Source organism: Cetorhinus maximus, chromosome 21 (assembly GCF_964194155.1).
Source record: "Cetorhinus maximus chromosome 21, sCetMax3.hap1.1, whole genome shotgun sequence".
Lineage (NCBI taxonomy): Eukaryota > Metazoa > Chordata > Chondrichthyes > Lamniformes > Cetorhinidae > Cetorhinus > Cetorhinus maximus.
The window spans coordinates 5,432,308-5,445,849 of record NC_135899.1 but is presented as its reverse complement, the minus strand read 5'-3'; the positions used below and the strand labels follow the sequence as shown (position 1 = coordinate 5,445,849).

At 46.0% G+C, this 13,542-nt stretch overlaps 1 protein-coding gene across 1 annotated transcript in view; it reads right to left on the bottom strand.

The window, feature by feature from the left end:
- LOC144695584 (guanylate-binding protein 1-like) overlaps window positions 1-13,542 on the bottom strand; it is a 34,760-nt gene that overhangs the window by 2,740 nt on the left and 18,478 nt on the right. Inside the window, exons 6-9 of the mRNA XM_078566475.1 lie at window positions 12,327-12,569; window positions 11,544-11,821; window positions 9,279-9,491; window positions 8,828-8,930 (exon numbers count right to left, since the gene is read on the bottom strand). Coding sequence (XP_078422601.1) covers window positions 8,828-8,930; window positions 9,279-9,491; window positions 11,544-11,821; window positions 12,327-12,569 — 837 coding nt within the window. The remainder of the gene's footprint in view (window positions 1-8,827; window positions 8,931-9,278; window positions 9,492-11,543; window positions 11,822-12,326; window positions 12,570-13,542) is intronic.

The window sequence follows — 13,542 nt, the reverse complement described above, 5'->3', positions numbered from 1 at the left end:
TCAGGGTGAGGCTGCAATATTTCTGATGACGTTTAGCTATTACAATCCTCTTTCACCAGGGCCCTCCATGTTGGGTCCACTTTACCACCTTCGGTGCTATCCCCCTCATCTCAATGCATCAGTTCAATCTCTGAATGAGTAGTTACACTCTAGTGTCACAATATCCTCATCCTTGGAAGGCAAGGGCAGCCTCGAGAGCATATGGCCTTTCTGTAATGTGCTAATAACTGCAACAGGGAGTTTCGTCAGCACAGTTGAGTGGGTGCAGCCTCTTCAAGTAGCTCACCAACATTGCACTGCCTATGGCAGCCTACGAGAGGCTGCAGCAACACTGCAATCCTCAGTGCACTCCTGGCAGTATGCCTGCAATGTGGCCAGGTGCCTCACGGAGGTCAGTCTTCACTCAGGGGATATCGCCTTCATGTGTGAGGTCGATTCCAATTCCAAACTGTGCTTTTTCCCCAATCATTCATGCAAGACAAGTGTTGATGCCTCCTCATCTCACTCAGTCCTCAGCAATAGGACACAGTCATCTGTAACTCTCAGTGAAGGATGGGAGGCTGCAGTTCACCTCACTTTTCAATGGACCTCGAAAACTTCAGGAGCTGGATATCCGGACTTCAGCAGCTGGATATCCGGACTTCAGGAGCTGGATATCTGGACTTCAGGAGCTGGATATCCGGACTTCAGGAGCTGGATATCAGCCTGTCACTCATGAACTTCTCTCCGTGCGGAGTCTCCCAATTTCCCCTGATGCCATATTGCGTTTGTGCTCCCCAAAATGCTGTCACCCCGTCCAGCCCTTAAGGGCCCAAATCGCTGACAATAAAGGACACACATCAGATGTATTGCAGCCTCGCTCTGGTCCCATTTTGGAGGCTACACATTTTGATCCCAACAGTCTAACATATGCACACACAAAGCAGGCACACTGATGCCATGTTAGCTGTAAATAACTATCTCGATTGCCCATCTGAGAGCTGGGGCAGGGCTAATGTCAGGAGATGCTAACCACCCCTTATGCTCCAGCACTGTCTCCTGTGGGCCACCTGCAGCCTCTGCACACAACTCCTAAGGCGGTGACGTAGTGGTATTGTAGCTGGACTAGTAATCCAGATACCCCAGGTAACCCAAACCCCACCGCGGCAGATGGTGAAATTTGGATTTAATAAAAATCTGGAGTTTAAAAGTTTGATGATGACCATGAAACCATTGCCGATTGTTGTAAAAACCCATCTGGTTCACTAATGCCCTTCAGGGAAGGAAACCTGCCGTCCTTACCCAGTCTGGCCTACATGTGACTCCAAACCCACAGCAAGCCACTCAGTTGTATCAAACCACTAAAAAGGAATGGAATGTGACAGACCACCCGGCATCGATCTAGGCACTGGAAACGACAACAACAACCTCAGCCCTGTCAACCCTGCAAAGTCCTCCTTACTAACATCTGGGGGCTAGTGCCAACATGGGGAGAGCTGTCCCACAGATTAGTCAGGGAACAGCCTGACGCAGGCATACTCATGGAATCATATCTTACAGATAATGTCCCAGGCACCACCATCACCATCCCTGGGCCTGTCCTGCCGGTGGTGGCATGTTGGAATCCGGTCGGGAGGGAGTTGCATCAGTGGGATGAGGTGGCATCAACACTTGTCTTGCATGAATGATAGGAATCCTCAACATCAGGCATCAGGTCAAATGTGGGCAAGGAAACTTCCTGCTGGTTACCATGTACTGACCCGCCTCAGCTGATGAATCAGTGCTCCTCCATGTTAAACACCACTTGGAGGAAGCACTGAGGGTGGCAAGGGCGCAGAGTGTAATCTGGGTGGGGTACGTCAATATCCATCATCAAGAGTGGCTCAGTAACACCAGCACAGACCGAGCTGGCCGAGTCCTAAATGACATAGCTGCTAGACTGGGTCTGCGGCAGGTGGTGAGGGAACCAACAAGAGGGAAAAACATACTTGACCTCAACCTCACCAACCTGCCTGCCGCAGATGCATCTGTCCATGATAGTATCGGTTGGAGTGACCACTGCACAGCCATTGTGGAGACAAAGTCCCGGCTTAAGCTCAAGGATACCCTCCATCGTGCTGTGTGGCATCACCACCGTGCTAAATGGGATAGATTTTGAACAGATCTAGCAGCTCAAGACTGGGCATCCATGAGGCGCTGTGGACCATCAGTAGCAGTAGAATTGTACTCGAACACAATCTGTAACCTCTTGGCCCAGCATATCCCCCACTCTACCATTACCATCAACCCTGGTTCAATGAAGAGTGCAGGAGGGCATGCCAGGAGCAGCACCAGGCATACCTAAAAATGAAGTGTCAACCTGCTGAAGCTACAACACAGGACTACTTGCGTGCCAAACAGCATAAGCAGCAAGTGATAGACAGAGCTAAGCAATCCCACAACCAACGGATCAGATCTAAGCTCTGCAGTCCTGCCACATCCAGTCGTGAATGGTGGTGAACAATTAAACAACTCACTGGAGGAGGAGGCTCCACAAACATCCCCATCCTCAATGATGGAGGAGCCCAGCACAAGGAAACCTGTTGTCCTTACCTGGTCTGACCTACATGTGACTCCAAACCCACAGCAAGCCACTCAACTTGCATCAAACTGCTAAAAAGTCTCAAGGGAATGGAATGTGACGGACCACCTGGCTGGAAGGTTCAGAGGTCTTAGGGCCACTAGGCATCTGCACCTCAGCCTGTGTCCCTTTTTCAATTGGTTCTTTCTGATACTTGGGATTTCCCATGAGTGGGACAAAGGGTCTTTGCAATGGCTCCAATTGGAATTATACTCTCGCTTTAAGGTGCGGCATTCCCTAAATTGGTATTCGACTGTTCCTAACATGTCTCAGCTGTGCCTTCCGCTCCATTTGGAAAAGCAGGAATTAGCAGGGTGCCCCTTCAGCCAACCCACAAGTGCAGTGGCTGACTCCTCCCACAGACCTTGAGAGACCTCCCCTGGAAATTTTCTTCCTGCTTTCTTCATCAAAGATTCAGCTGGGCAAATAGTGCTGCTGACGTTCTACCACCAGACCAGCTGCTCATCACCCACCCGCCCCCAACACCCATGACCGTGGGAATCCCAATTTCACAGTGACCGACAGAGACCACCCTCCCCACTATGGGACCATCGAGTGACTTTACATTAACTCTTTCCCATCTACAGGCTGTAGATGCCTCCCCCTGACTGTAACTGTGCTATCTGCAGCCCAGTATGAAGCCAGAAACCCCCAGGACTGATGTGAGGCAGTGACCAATCCCTGCACACACTGTATTGGACATGACTAACACAGGACTGACAAACCCCCCCCCTCCCCTTCCTGGACTGGGATAAGGAGGGTCAGTCCAAGCTCAGCCCTCTAAAGTGTGGCGCTGAGCCACAGGACTGCCTATGCATTCTGGCCCCAACTAATTTCCCTCCCTCCCCTCTCATGTGTCTGTGTGCACTTTCCACACTTTTTCCTCCTCCCCCAGTCAAGCCTTTGTCCTCCAGCTTCTTCCACCCCCCCCACCACCTGCCTTCCTGCTGGTCTGGAATGGTGAGCCTTGGTTCTGAACCACCGCTGGTCTTTCCTGCACAGCCTGGCACAGAGTCAGGGCAGCTACCAGGCAGCACAATGAAAAGTAGGCAGACGTACCTCGAAATCACCAGGGAAGTGCAGGTCGCCAGGTGCATGTCACTTATCTCCGGTCATGAACCTCACAGGTCTAATTAGCTGCCAGCTTGGCCTTTTGACCTGGAGTGGGGCATGATTCTGGCAAGCTGAGTTTTCAATGAGTATTAGTGACATTTAAACGTATGCAAACACGGTCCCTGACATGGTGCAGTGAGCTACCCGGCTTACCATGAAAATCAGGAGCAGCCAATTTTTACACCGGCTGGAAACTGATTTTTGGTCGTCCCACCCACCATGACGCCCACCACTGAGGGGACCGGAAAATCCCCTTCACGCACACACACACACACATAGATACACACACACACACACACACATAAATACACACACACACACACACACACGCACACACACACATAGATACACACACACACATAGATACACACACACACATAGATACACACACACACACACACATAGATACACACACACACACACACACACATAGATACACACACACACATAGATACACACACACACACATAGATACACACACACACATAGATACACACACATAGATACACACACACACATAGATACACACGCACACATAGATACACACACACACACACACATAGATACACACACATAGATACACACACACACATAGATACACACGCACACATAGATACACACACACACACACACACACATAGATACACACACACACACACACACACACACACATAGATACACACGCACACACACACACACACACATAGATAAACACACACACATAGATACACACACACATAGATACACACGCACACATAGATACACACACACACACACATAGATACACACACACACATAGATACACACACACACACACACACATAGATACACACACACACACACACATAGATACACACGCGCACACACACACACACACACCCTAACACACACACACCCACCCTAACACACACACACCCACCCTAACACACACACACACCCACCCTAACACACACACACCCTAACACACACACCCACCCTAACACACACGCACCCACCCTAACACACACACACACCCTAACACACACACACACACCACTACACACACACACACCCTAACACACACACACACACACCCTAACACACACACACCCTTACACACACACACCCACACGCACACATAGATACACATACACACACATAGATACACACGCACACACACATAGACACACGCACACACATAGACACACACACACACACATAGATACACACGCACACACACACATAGATACACACACACACTCACATAGATACACACGCACACACATAGATACACACACACAAATAGATACACACGCACACACATAGATACACGCACACACACATAGATACACACGCACACATAGATACACACACACACACAGATACACACGCACACATAGATACATACACACACACATAGATACACACACGCACACACACACATAGATACACACGCACACATAGATACACACACACACACACATAGATACACACGCACACACAGATACACACACGCACACAAATCGATACACACACACACATAGATACACATACACACATAGATACACACATAGATACACACATGCACACAAACACACACGCACACAATCACACAGATACACACACACAGATACACACATACACAGATACACACACACAGATACACACACACACACAGACACACACACGCACACAAACACATAGATATGCACACACACACAGCTACAGACATACACACACATACACAGACACACACACATACAGAGATATACACACATATATATACACATAGGTACACACACAGGTATACACACACACACACACAGATGCACGTACACACACAGACATACAAACACATACATTCATACATACACACAGTGCACACAAACATACGCACATACACACACGCACACTTACACGGTGCCACAATGATGGAAAATTGTGACTAATGTAAAGTCACTCGATATCACTTGAGTGATATCAGCCGGTAATATCACCAGCTAACCAAAAACATACTGGACTGTTTAAAGGGGATCCTTTTTAAAAGACAATAATGATGGCCACCATAGGTCATCTGATATCTGAAATTGGAAATGAGATAGAGAAAACTGTTTTAAAGTGCAAGGACACCTTCCAAGGTTTTTTAAAAATTCATTTGTGGGGTGTGAACTTTGTTGGCTAGGCCAGCGTTTATTGCCCTTATACAGAGGGCATTTTTAAGAGTCAACCACATTGCTGTGGGTCTGGAGTCACATGTAGACCAGACCGGGTGGGGATGGCAGATCTCCTTCCCTAAAGGACATTAGTGAACCAGATGGGTTTTTGTGACCATCGACAAAGGTTTCACAGTCATCATTAGACTTTTAATTCCAGATGAATTCAAACTGCACCTTCTGCTGTGGTGGGATTCAAATCCAGGTCCCCAAAGCATTACCCTGGTTCTCCGGATTACCTTACCAGTCCAGTGACAATACCACTATACCACCATAAACAATGCCAAAGCAAACAAGACCCCACCAAGGAATTGTGAAGCCAGATTGACATTTTTTGGTAATATACAGACATCTACAAGGTACAAGTCAGGAATATGATGGAATACTCCCCACTTGCCTGGATGAGTGCAGCTTCCACAACACTCAAGAAGCTCAACATCATCCAGGACAAAGAAGCTCGCTTGACTGACACCACATCCACATTCACTCCCTCCACCACCAACGCACAGTAGCATCAGTGTGTACTATCCACAAGATACACTGCAGGAGTTCACCAAGGCTTCTTAGACAGCACCTTCCGAACCCACAACCACTACCATCTATAAGGACAAAGACAACAGATAGATGGGAACTCCACCACCTGGAAATTCCCCTCTAAGCTACTCACCAACCTGACTTGGAAATATATCGCCGTTCCTTCACTGTCACTGGGTCAAAATCCTGGAACTCCCTTACTAACAGCACTGTGGGTGTACCTACACTGCATGGACTACAGCGGTTCAAGAAGGCAGCTCACCACCACCTTCTCAAGGGCAGTAAGGGATGGGCAATAAATGCTGGCCCAGGTAGCGAAGCCCACATCCCATGAATGAATTTTGAAAAATGCACATGCACAGACTCACACACAGACACACACAATACAAACACACACACAGATACATGTACACACGGAGAAACAAACACATAAGCAATGGGAGCTGGGGTAGCCCCCATTAGGCCCCCTGAGCCTGCAATGGCTGATTGGTGATCTCAGTTATACTTTCCTGCCCAAGCCCCATATTCCTTGATATCCCTAGAGTCCATCTCAGCCTTGAAGATACTCAATGACTGAGCATCCATAGCCTCAGACATTCATAATGCTCCAAATAAAGAACTTTCTCCTCATCTCAGTCTTAAACTATCAATCCTTTAGTTGCTCCCTCATTTGAGATTCTCCCACCAGGTGAAACAGCCTCTCAGAATCTACCCTTCTTCAGAATCTTACGTGTTTCAGTGAGATTGCCTCTCATTCTTCTAAACTCCAGAGTATAGGCTCACTCTGTTCAACCTCTCACCATTGGACAATCCTCTCATCCCTGTGCTCTATGATCCTATGATCCTACGGCTATTACTGCTGCTCCTGCTGTTGCTCCTACCATTGGGATAGACCCCGCCATTACTGTTACTGCTGGTATTGCTATTGCTAAAGCTACTGATTATTGTGAATGCTACAACTACTACTGCATTGCTGCTATGGCTGCTACTACTGATGCTGCTGGTACTAGATGTAACTAGTGCAATGCTACTCGTATTATTACGAGTACTGCACACATTTATGTAGTGTCTTTAACAATGTCCCAGGCTGTTTAAAGAATAAATAACCTGGACAATGAACCAAAGAAGGAGATAACTTCCTCATCACTGTCTAATGCTCCCTCCTGTAAAGTGCATGTGTGTAAATGATGAAGGTAAACATGACTGGGTTCAGCTCTGATACTCTCTACGGTTAAGATGATTCTGATGAAGGGTTCACAACTGAAATATTAACCCAGTTACTATGTACAATCTACATTAATAACTTGGATAAAGGGACTAAGTGTTTTGTGGATTCAAAAGCAAGTTGTGAGGAGGACACAAAGAGTCTGGGATATAGGTAGGTTCAGTCAATGGGCAAAAACTTGGCTGATGGAGTATAATGTGGGAAAATGTGAGACTGTCCGCTTTGGCAGGAAGAATAGGAAAACAGAATATTATTTGAATGGAGAGAGACTGCAGAATGCTGCAGTACAGAGGGATCTGGGTGTCCTTGTGTATGAATCACAAAAATTTAACATGCAGGTCCAGCAAGTAATTAGGAAGGCAAATGTAGGGAAGTTTTGCTATAACTGTACAGGGTATTGGTGCAACTGCATCTAGAGTACTGTGTACAGTTTTGTTCTCCTTACTTAAAGAGAGATATACTTGCAATGGAAGCAGTTCAGAGAAGGTCCACTAGACTGATTCCTGGGTCAAAGGAGTTGTCTTATGAGGAAAGGTAGACCAGGTTGGGTCTATACGCATTGCAGTTAAGAAGCATGAGAAGTGATCTTATTGAAATAAAATGTTTCTGACGGGGGAGATTGGTAGGGTAGATGCTGAGAAGATGTTTCCACTCATGCAGGAATCTAAAACTAGGGGACACAGTTTTTAACCCCATTTAAGGTAGAGAAGAGAAGGAAGTTCTTCACTCTGATGTTCATTAATCTTAGGAATTCTCTTCCCCAGAAAGCAGTGGGGGCTGCATCACTGAATATATTCAAGGCTGAGTCGGACAAATTTTTGACTGACAAGATAGTCAAGGGTTTTGGAGGACAGGGAGGAAAGTGGTGTTAAGGCCACAATCAGATCAGCTGTGATTCTATTGAATGGTGGAGCAGACTCGAGGGGCTGAATGGCCTACTCCTGCTCCTATTTCTTATGTACCTACATTTTTTACCTTCTCATTCTGTGTTAAGCTGTTGTGCACTTCAAGCATTGCTAATCTTCACATTGTCATTAACTCTACTGCCTTTCCATCTCTCTCTTGTACAGCTGCAGCTCCTGCGCATTAAATTCCTTTCCACTTAAGCCTTTCCACTTAAGCCTTTTCTTCCTTCCACCAACAAAGTTACTGGAACTAGCTTACCTGCCAGTTCCCTATCCTTGTCTGTCAGCATCTTGTCAGCCTGTAGCACGGAGTCAGCTTCCGGAGTTTTGCGTTTTATGAACTTGTTCAAGGCGTCTTCGGCCTGTGGGAGTGGGGGATTTAAAATACAATTAAAGAAATAGCGAGAAGGCAAATACATTTGGGCAGGACTTCACACTGCTTTAACACTGACAAAAAGACATGTTGGTGCAGGAGTGCTCACTGACTTATTACTGAGAATTAAATCTGATCTACATGTTGGAGCAGGAGTCCTCTAGTCCATTACTCTGTAAACCTGTTGTACTGTTGGAGCAGGAGTACTCACTGGTTTATTGCTGAGGAGAGGCACGATGGAGACACGATGAAGGTAATTTGGGGAGGGTTTCGTTTCGCGTAAAATTGCAATCGATTCCCTGCTGAAAGCTTGGCCAAATGGGTGAGAAATATTTACCTTATTCCCCTTTCCAGGGGTGGAGTGGAATTTCAGAATCATCTTCTGGCGATCCTCTTCATACAGTCGATAGCCACCGGACTGAGCATAAAGTCCCTCTCGCATTTTCTCCTCTATCTTGGAAGACAGGATCTCCAGCAGGTTGGTGCACGCTTCCATGGAAGCAGCTTCATTCTTGCCACAAAGCTCCAAATAATGTGTTTGCACATCGGCCTGACAATGACAGAAAATCCAGATCGTGTAACCAGGCCTGGTGACAACACTGGAGCAAGTATCTGATTGGCTGTGTCAAGTTAGCCTGAAAATACTCAGAACATTGTTAAAAACAGTGAATGCTGAGAAATACATCGCAGGGCAGTAAACATCTCTAGAGAGAACAATATAGCATAATCAGACATTAAACATATTCAACATGAACAAAATAAGCATATATTGGTCATGGGTGGGGGGGGGAAGGAGAGGAGAGAGGCAAGTGCAATCAACGAATCGACCAATTACAAATGGAGAAGGTGATACTCTGTAACCTGTTTGAAAGGAAAGCAGGAGGTAGTTAGGCCAGCTATGGAATCATCTCAACTGTTGGCCGTGCTAGTTTACAAAATATAATGTACAAATCACTACGTTAGTGATAGATAAACCCGTGGAAAAACAGGTGGAAATTTGCAAAGCAGAAACCAATTGTAAATGCAGGTCTGGAATTAAATTTGGTGGAAGCTGACAAGGTGGATTAATTTTGGGTTAGGAATAGGATGGCTGGTTACATGATGTAAATATGTCAGGTTAATGAACTTTCATCAGAACTGGAAGAAGTTAGACAAATGGCAGGTTAACTAAGTGCAGAGCCAGGGGAAAATGGTGTTGGGGAGAGGGGGGCGCGAGATGAACACCTCCTCCGACACATCTTTTATTTCTTTAGTTGTGCCATTTGCACCCCCCTTGCGAAATGGTCACCATTACTGATACTAGTTATTTTTTAAGAGAAAAATGTCAGATTTCTCCAGTGAATTGAATTTAAATCCCGCCACCCCCCCCCCACCCCCACCCCTCCCCCGCCCATTGCCATGGTGCGATTTGAACTTAACTCTCCAGACCATTACCACAGGCCTCTGGATTACTAGAACCATAGAACCAGAGAACACTACAGCACAGAAAACAGGCAATTCGGCCCTTCTAGTCTGTGCCAAAATATTATTCCACTAGTCCCATTGACCTGCACCTCGTCCATAACCCTCCAGACCTCTCCCATCCATGTATCTATCCAATTTATTCTTAAAACTTAAGAGTGAGCCTGCATTTACCACGTCAGATGGTAGCTCGTTCCACACTCTCACCACTCTCTGAGTGAAGAAGTTCCCCCTAATGTTCCCCCTAAACCTTTCCCCTTTCACCCTAAAGCCATGTCCCCTCGTGTTTATCTCTCCTAATCTAAGTGGAAAGAGCCTACTTGCATTTACTCTGTCTATACCCCTCATAATTTTGTAAACTTCTATCAAATCTCCCCTCATTCTTCTACGCTCCAAGGTAGTCCTAACCTGTTTAATCTTTCCCTGTAACTCAACTCCTTAAGACCCGGCAACATCCTAGTAAATCTTCTCTGCACTCTCTCAATCTTACTGATATCCTTCCTGTAGTTAGACGACCAGAACTGCACACAATACTCCAAAGTTGGCCTCACCAATGTCCTATGCAACCTCACCATAACATCCCAACTCCTATATTCATTACTTTGATTTATGATTTACTAGTCCAGTAACATGGGGCAGGATTTCCTGGCCCTGCCAGAGCAGGAATCTCCGTGGGGGGTGTGGCAGGCCAGGCAAAAGCCCATTGACTTTCGATCGGGTGGAACATCCCGGCCATAATCATTATGTGACTGCACCCTAACCCCAAGGATAGACAATCGTGTGCTGTTTGTGTGTGGGGATGGTGTTGGGGCAATGGGGAGGGGAGGGCATTTCGGCGGGGGGGTGGTGGGGGGGGGGGGGGGGTGTGGTGTGAGGGGAATGTCAGTCGGGGTAAAGATTGTCTAGAAAAACAACAAGTCAGGCCTGAGCAGTGCAAAATGTAAGGATGAATGACTATTTGATCATCTTTAGGGAATCAGGGAGCGTTTTGATCGTGAGATGAAAAGGTCAAGGTAAGAGTCCATGCTGAAGTTGTTTGCACAAGGTCTGTGGAAGAGGCAGGTCTTTAAAATGGCCATTCCAATTCCATGCTTATTTTAATGTCCTCATTTTATTTTTGAAACGTGGTTTAGACCCTCACCACCATCTGCTTGTAATAAGCCTGATCTTGGTCATTGAAGGACCTCCTCATGAAGAGGTCAAAGGCCTCTTTCTGACACTGTGTGTGCATCTTTGCCAGTTCTTCAGTTTCAGTTGGTATCTTCACCATCAGGTCCATCTGTTGTTTGTAGTGAGCGAGGCCATCTTTGAGGGCAGCTGTATTTTCAATCTTAGCAATGCTGCTAACAGCATCCTCTATGCAAGGTACCATCCCACTGGCAATAGTTTCAACGTAGGTTTTAGCTAAGATTGCCAACTCTGCAACAAAGGACAGGACAAACAGTTCATTACAGAACATTTGCAAATATGGAGGATCAAATCCTCTTAGTGAGGTTGGCACTCTCAAGAACACCAACTCCAATCCAGCACTGACTGCCATTAAATTGCTAATGTTATTCAGAGACTAAAGCTGGACTCAGGATGTAAAACTAGAAATTGCCACAGTGTGTAATAAGAGTCAACATTATGAGGTTTTGACTGAAACACGTCAATGAAGGAGCCTCAGTTCATTTATTGGTGACCTGGAAGTGTTCGATGTGAACACTCAGGTGGGAAACTGAGTGCCTGAATTGGAAAGTGTCTCTTTTCTCACTACTAACGTCCCTCATCTCGATGAGCAGCAAACTTAGACAGGAGAAAAGAGAGACCTGGTTAGACTCAGCACTTCAGTGTCAGAGCCATTAGAGAGTTTGTTGTATATAACAACAGCCATCAACACTTCAATGAGCTGACACACATACTTGTCCAGTTGTGATGCACTTACTTCTACCATTGATCCTGTGACCACCTTTGATTGTCTTAGGCTGCGATTCAAGGTGGATGTACTGGCAGAACTCATGGCACATGTCAACAAATTTGGGGTCAAGCTGACTTTCCGGGAGCTTTTCCATCTGGTTTAGGTTCGAACTGGCCGTTGGCTGAACAAAAACAAAACATTTGCGAGACCTGAAATAGTTCCTGATGCACTCACGGGGCTGGTTGTATTCCATCACTTTTCTCGAGATACCTGAATTCGGTAGAAAGAGAAAACAAAACCAAATCCACTTTGGCTGCCAGTACGAGAGTTCAGAATAACATGAATTAAAAGCCCTGGAGTACTTTAAATCTATTTCCTCCTCTTTATTCCATAGCCACATCTAAGGGGAGAGGGTGGCAGAGTGGTGTCACTGCAGTAATATTCCAGAGACCCAGGGTAATACTTCAGAGACAGGAGTTCAAATCTCATGACAGGTGGTGAAATGTGAATTTGATAAAAGTCTGATGATGAGTGTAAAACCATTGTCTTTTTTGTTATTTTAAAAACCCACTAAGGTCACTAATGTCCGTTAGGGAAGGAAATCTGCTGTCATTACCCGGTCTGGCCTACATGTGGCTCCAGACCCACAGCAATGTGGTTGACTCTGAAATGCCCTCATGAACAAGGGATGGCTAATAAATGTTGGCCTAGCCAGTGACACTCACATTCCATGAATGAATTTTTTTTAAAAAATCCCTTGATACCAACAATATTCCATCCGTCTCAATCTTGGAAAATTTAAATTTACCCTTAATTTTTGAGGAGAGTTAGTCATTTTCACCACCCTTTGTATAAAAAACTGCCTTCTGAGCTCACTCCTGAATAACTGACTCTCACTTTAAGATTGTTGATAATCTCTGCTCTGGATTCCTCCAGCAGAGGAAATAGTTTCTCTCTATATATCCGACTGAATCCCTTCATCACTTTGAAGACCTCAGCTAGATCTCCACTCAACTTTCTAAATGCACAGGAATACGGGGCAAGTTTATGTGACCTGTCCTCAATATTCAGCCCTTTTAGCCCTGGTATCATTCCGGTGAATCTGAGCTGCACCCGCTCCAAGTCCAATAGGAGTCCTGTTAGGCAGTCGAGAGTTAGAGAGGATGCTGAGTAGATTTACTAGAATGGTACCAGAGATGTGGGACTTCAGTTACCTGGAGAGACTGGAGAAGCTGGAATTGAT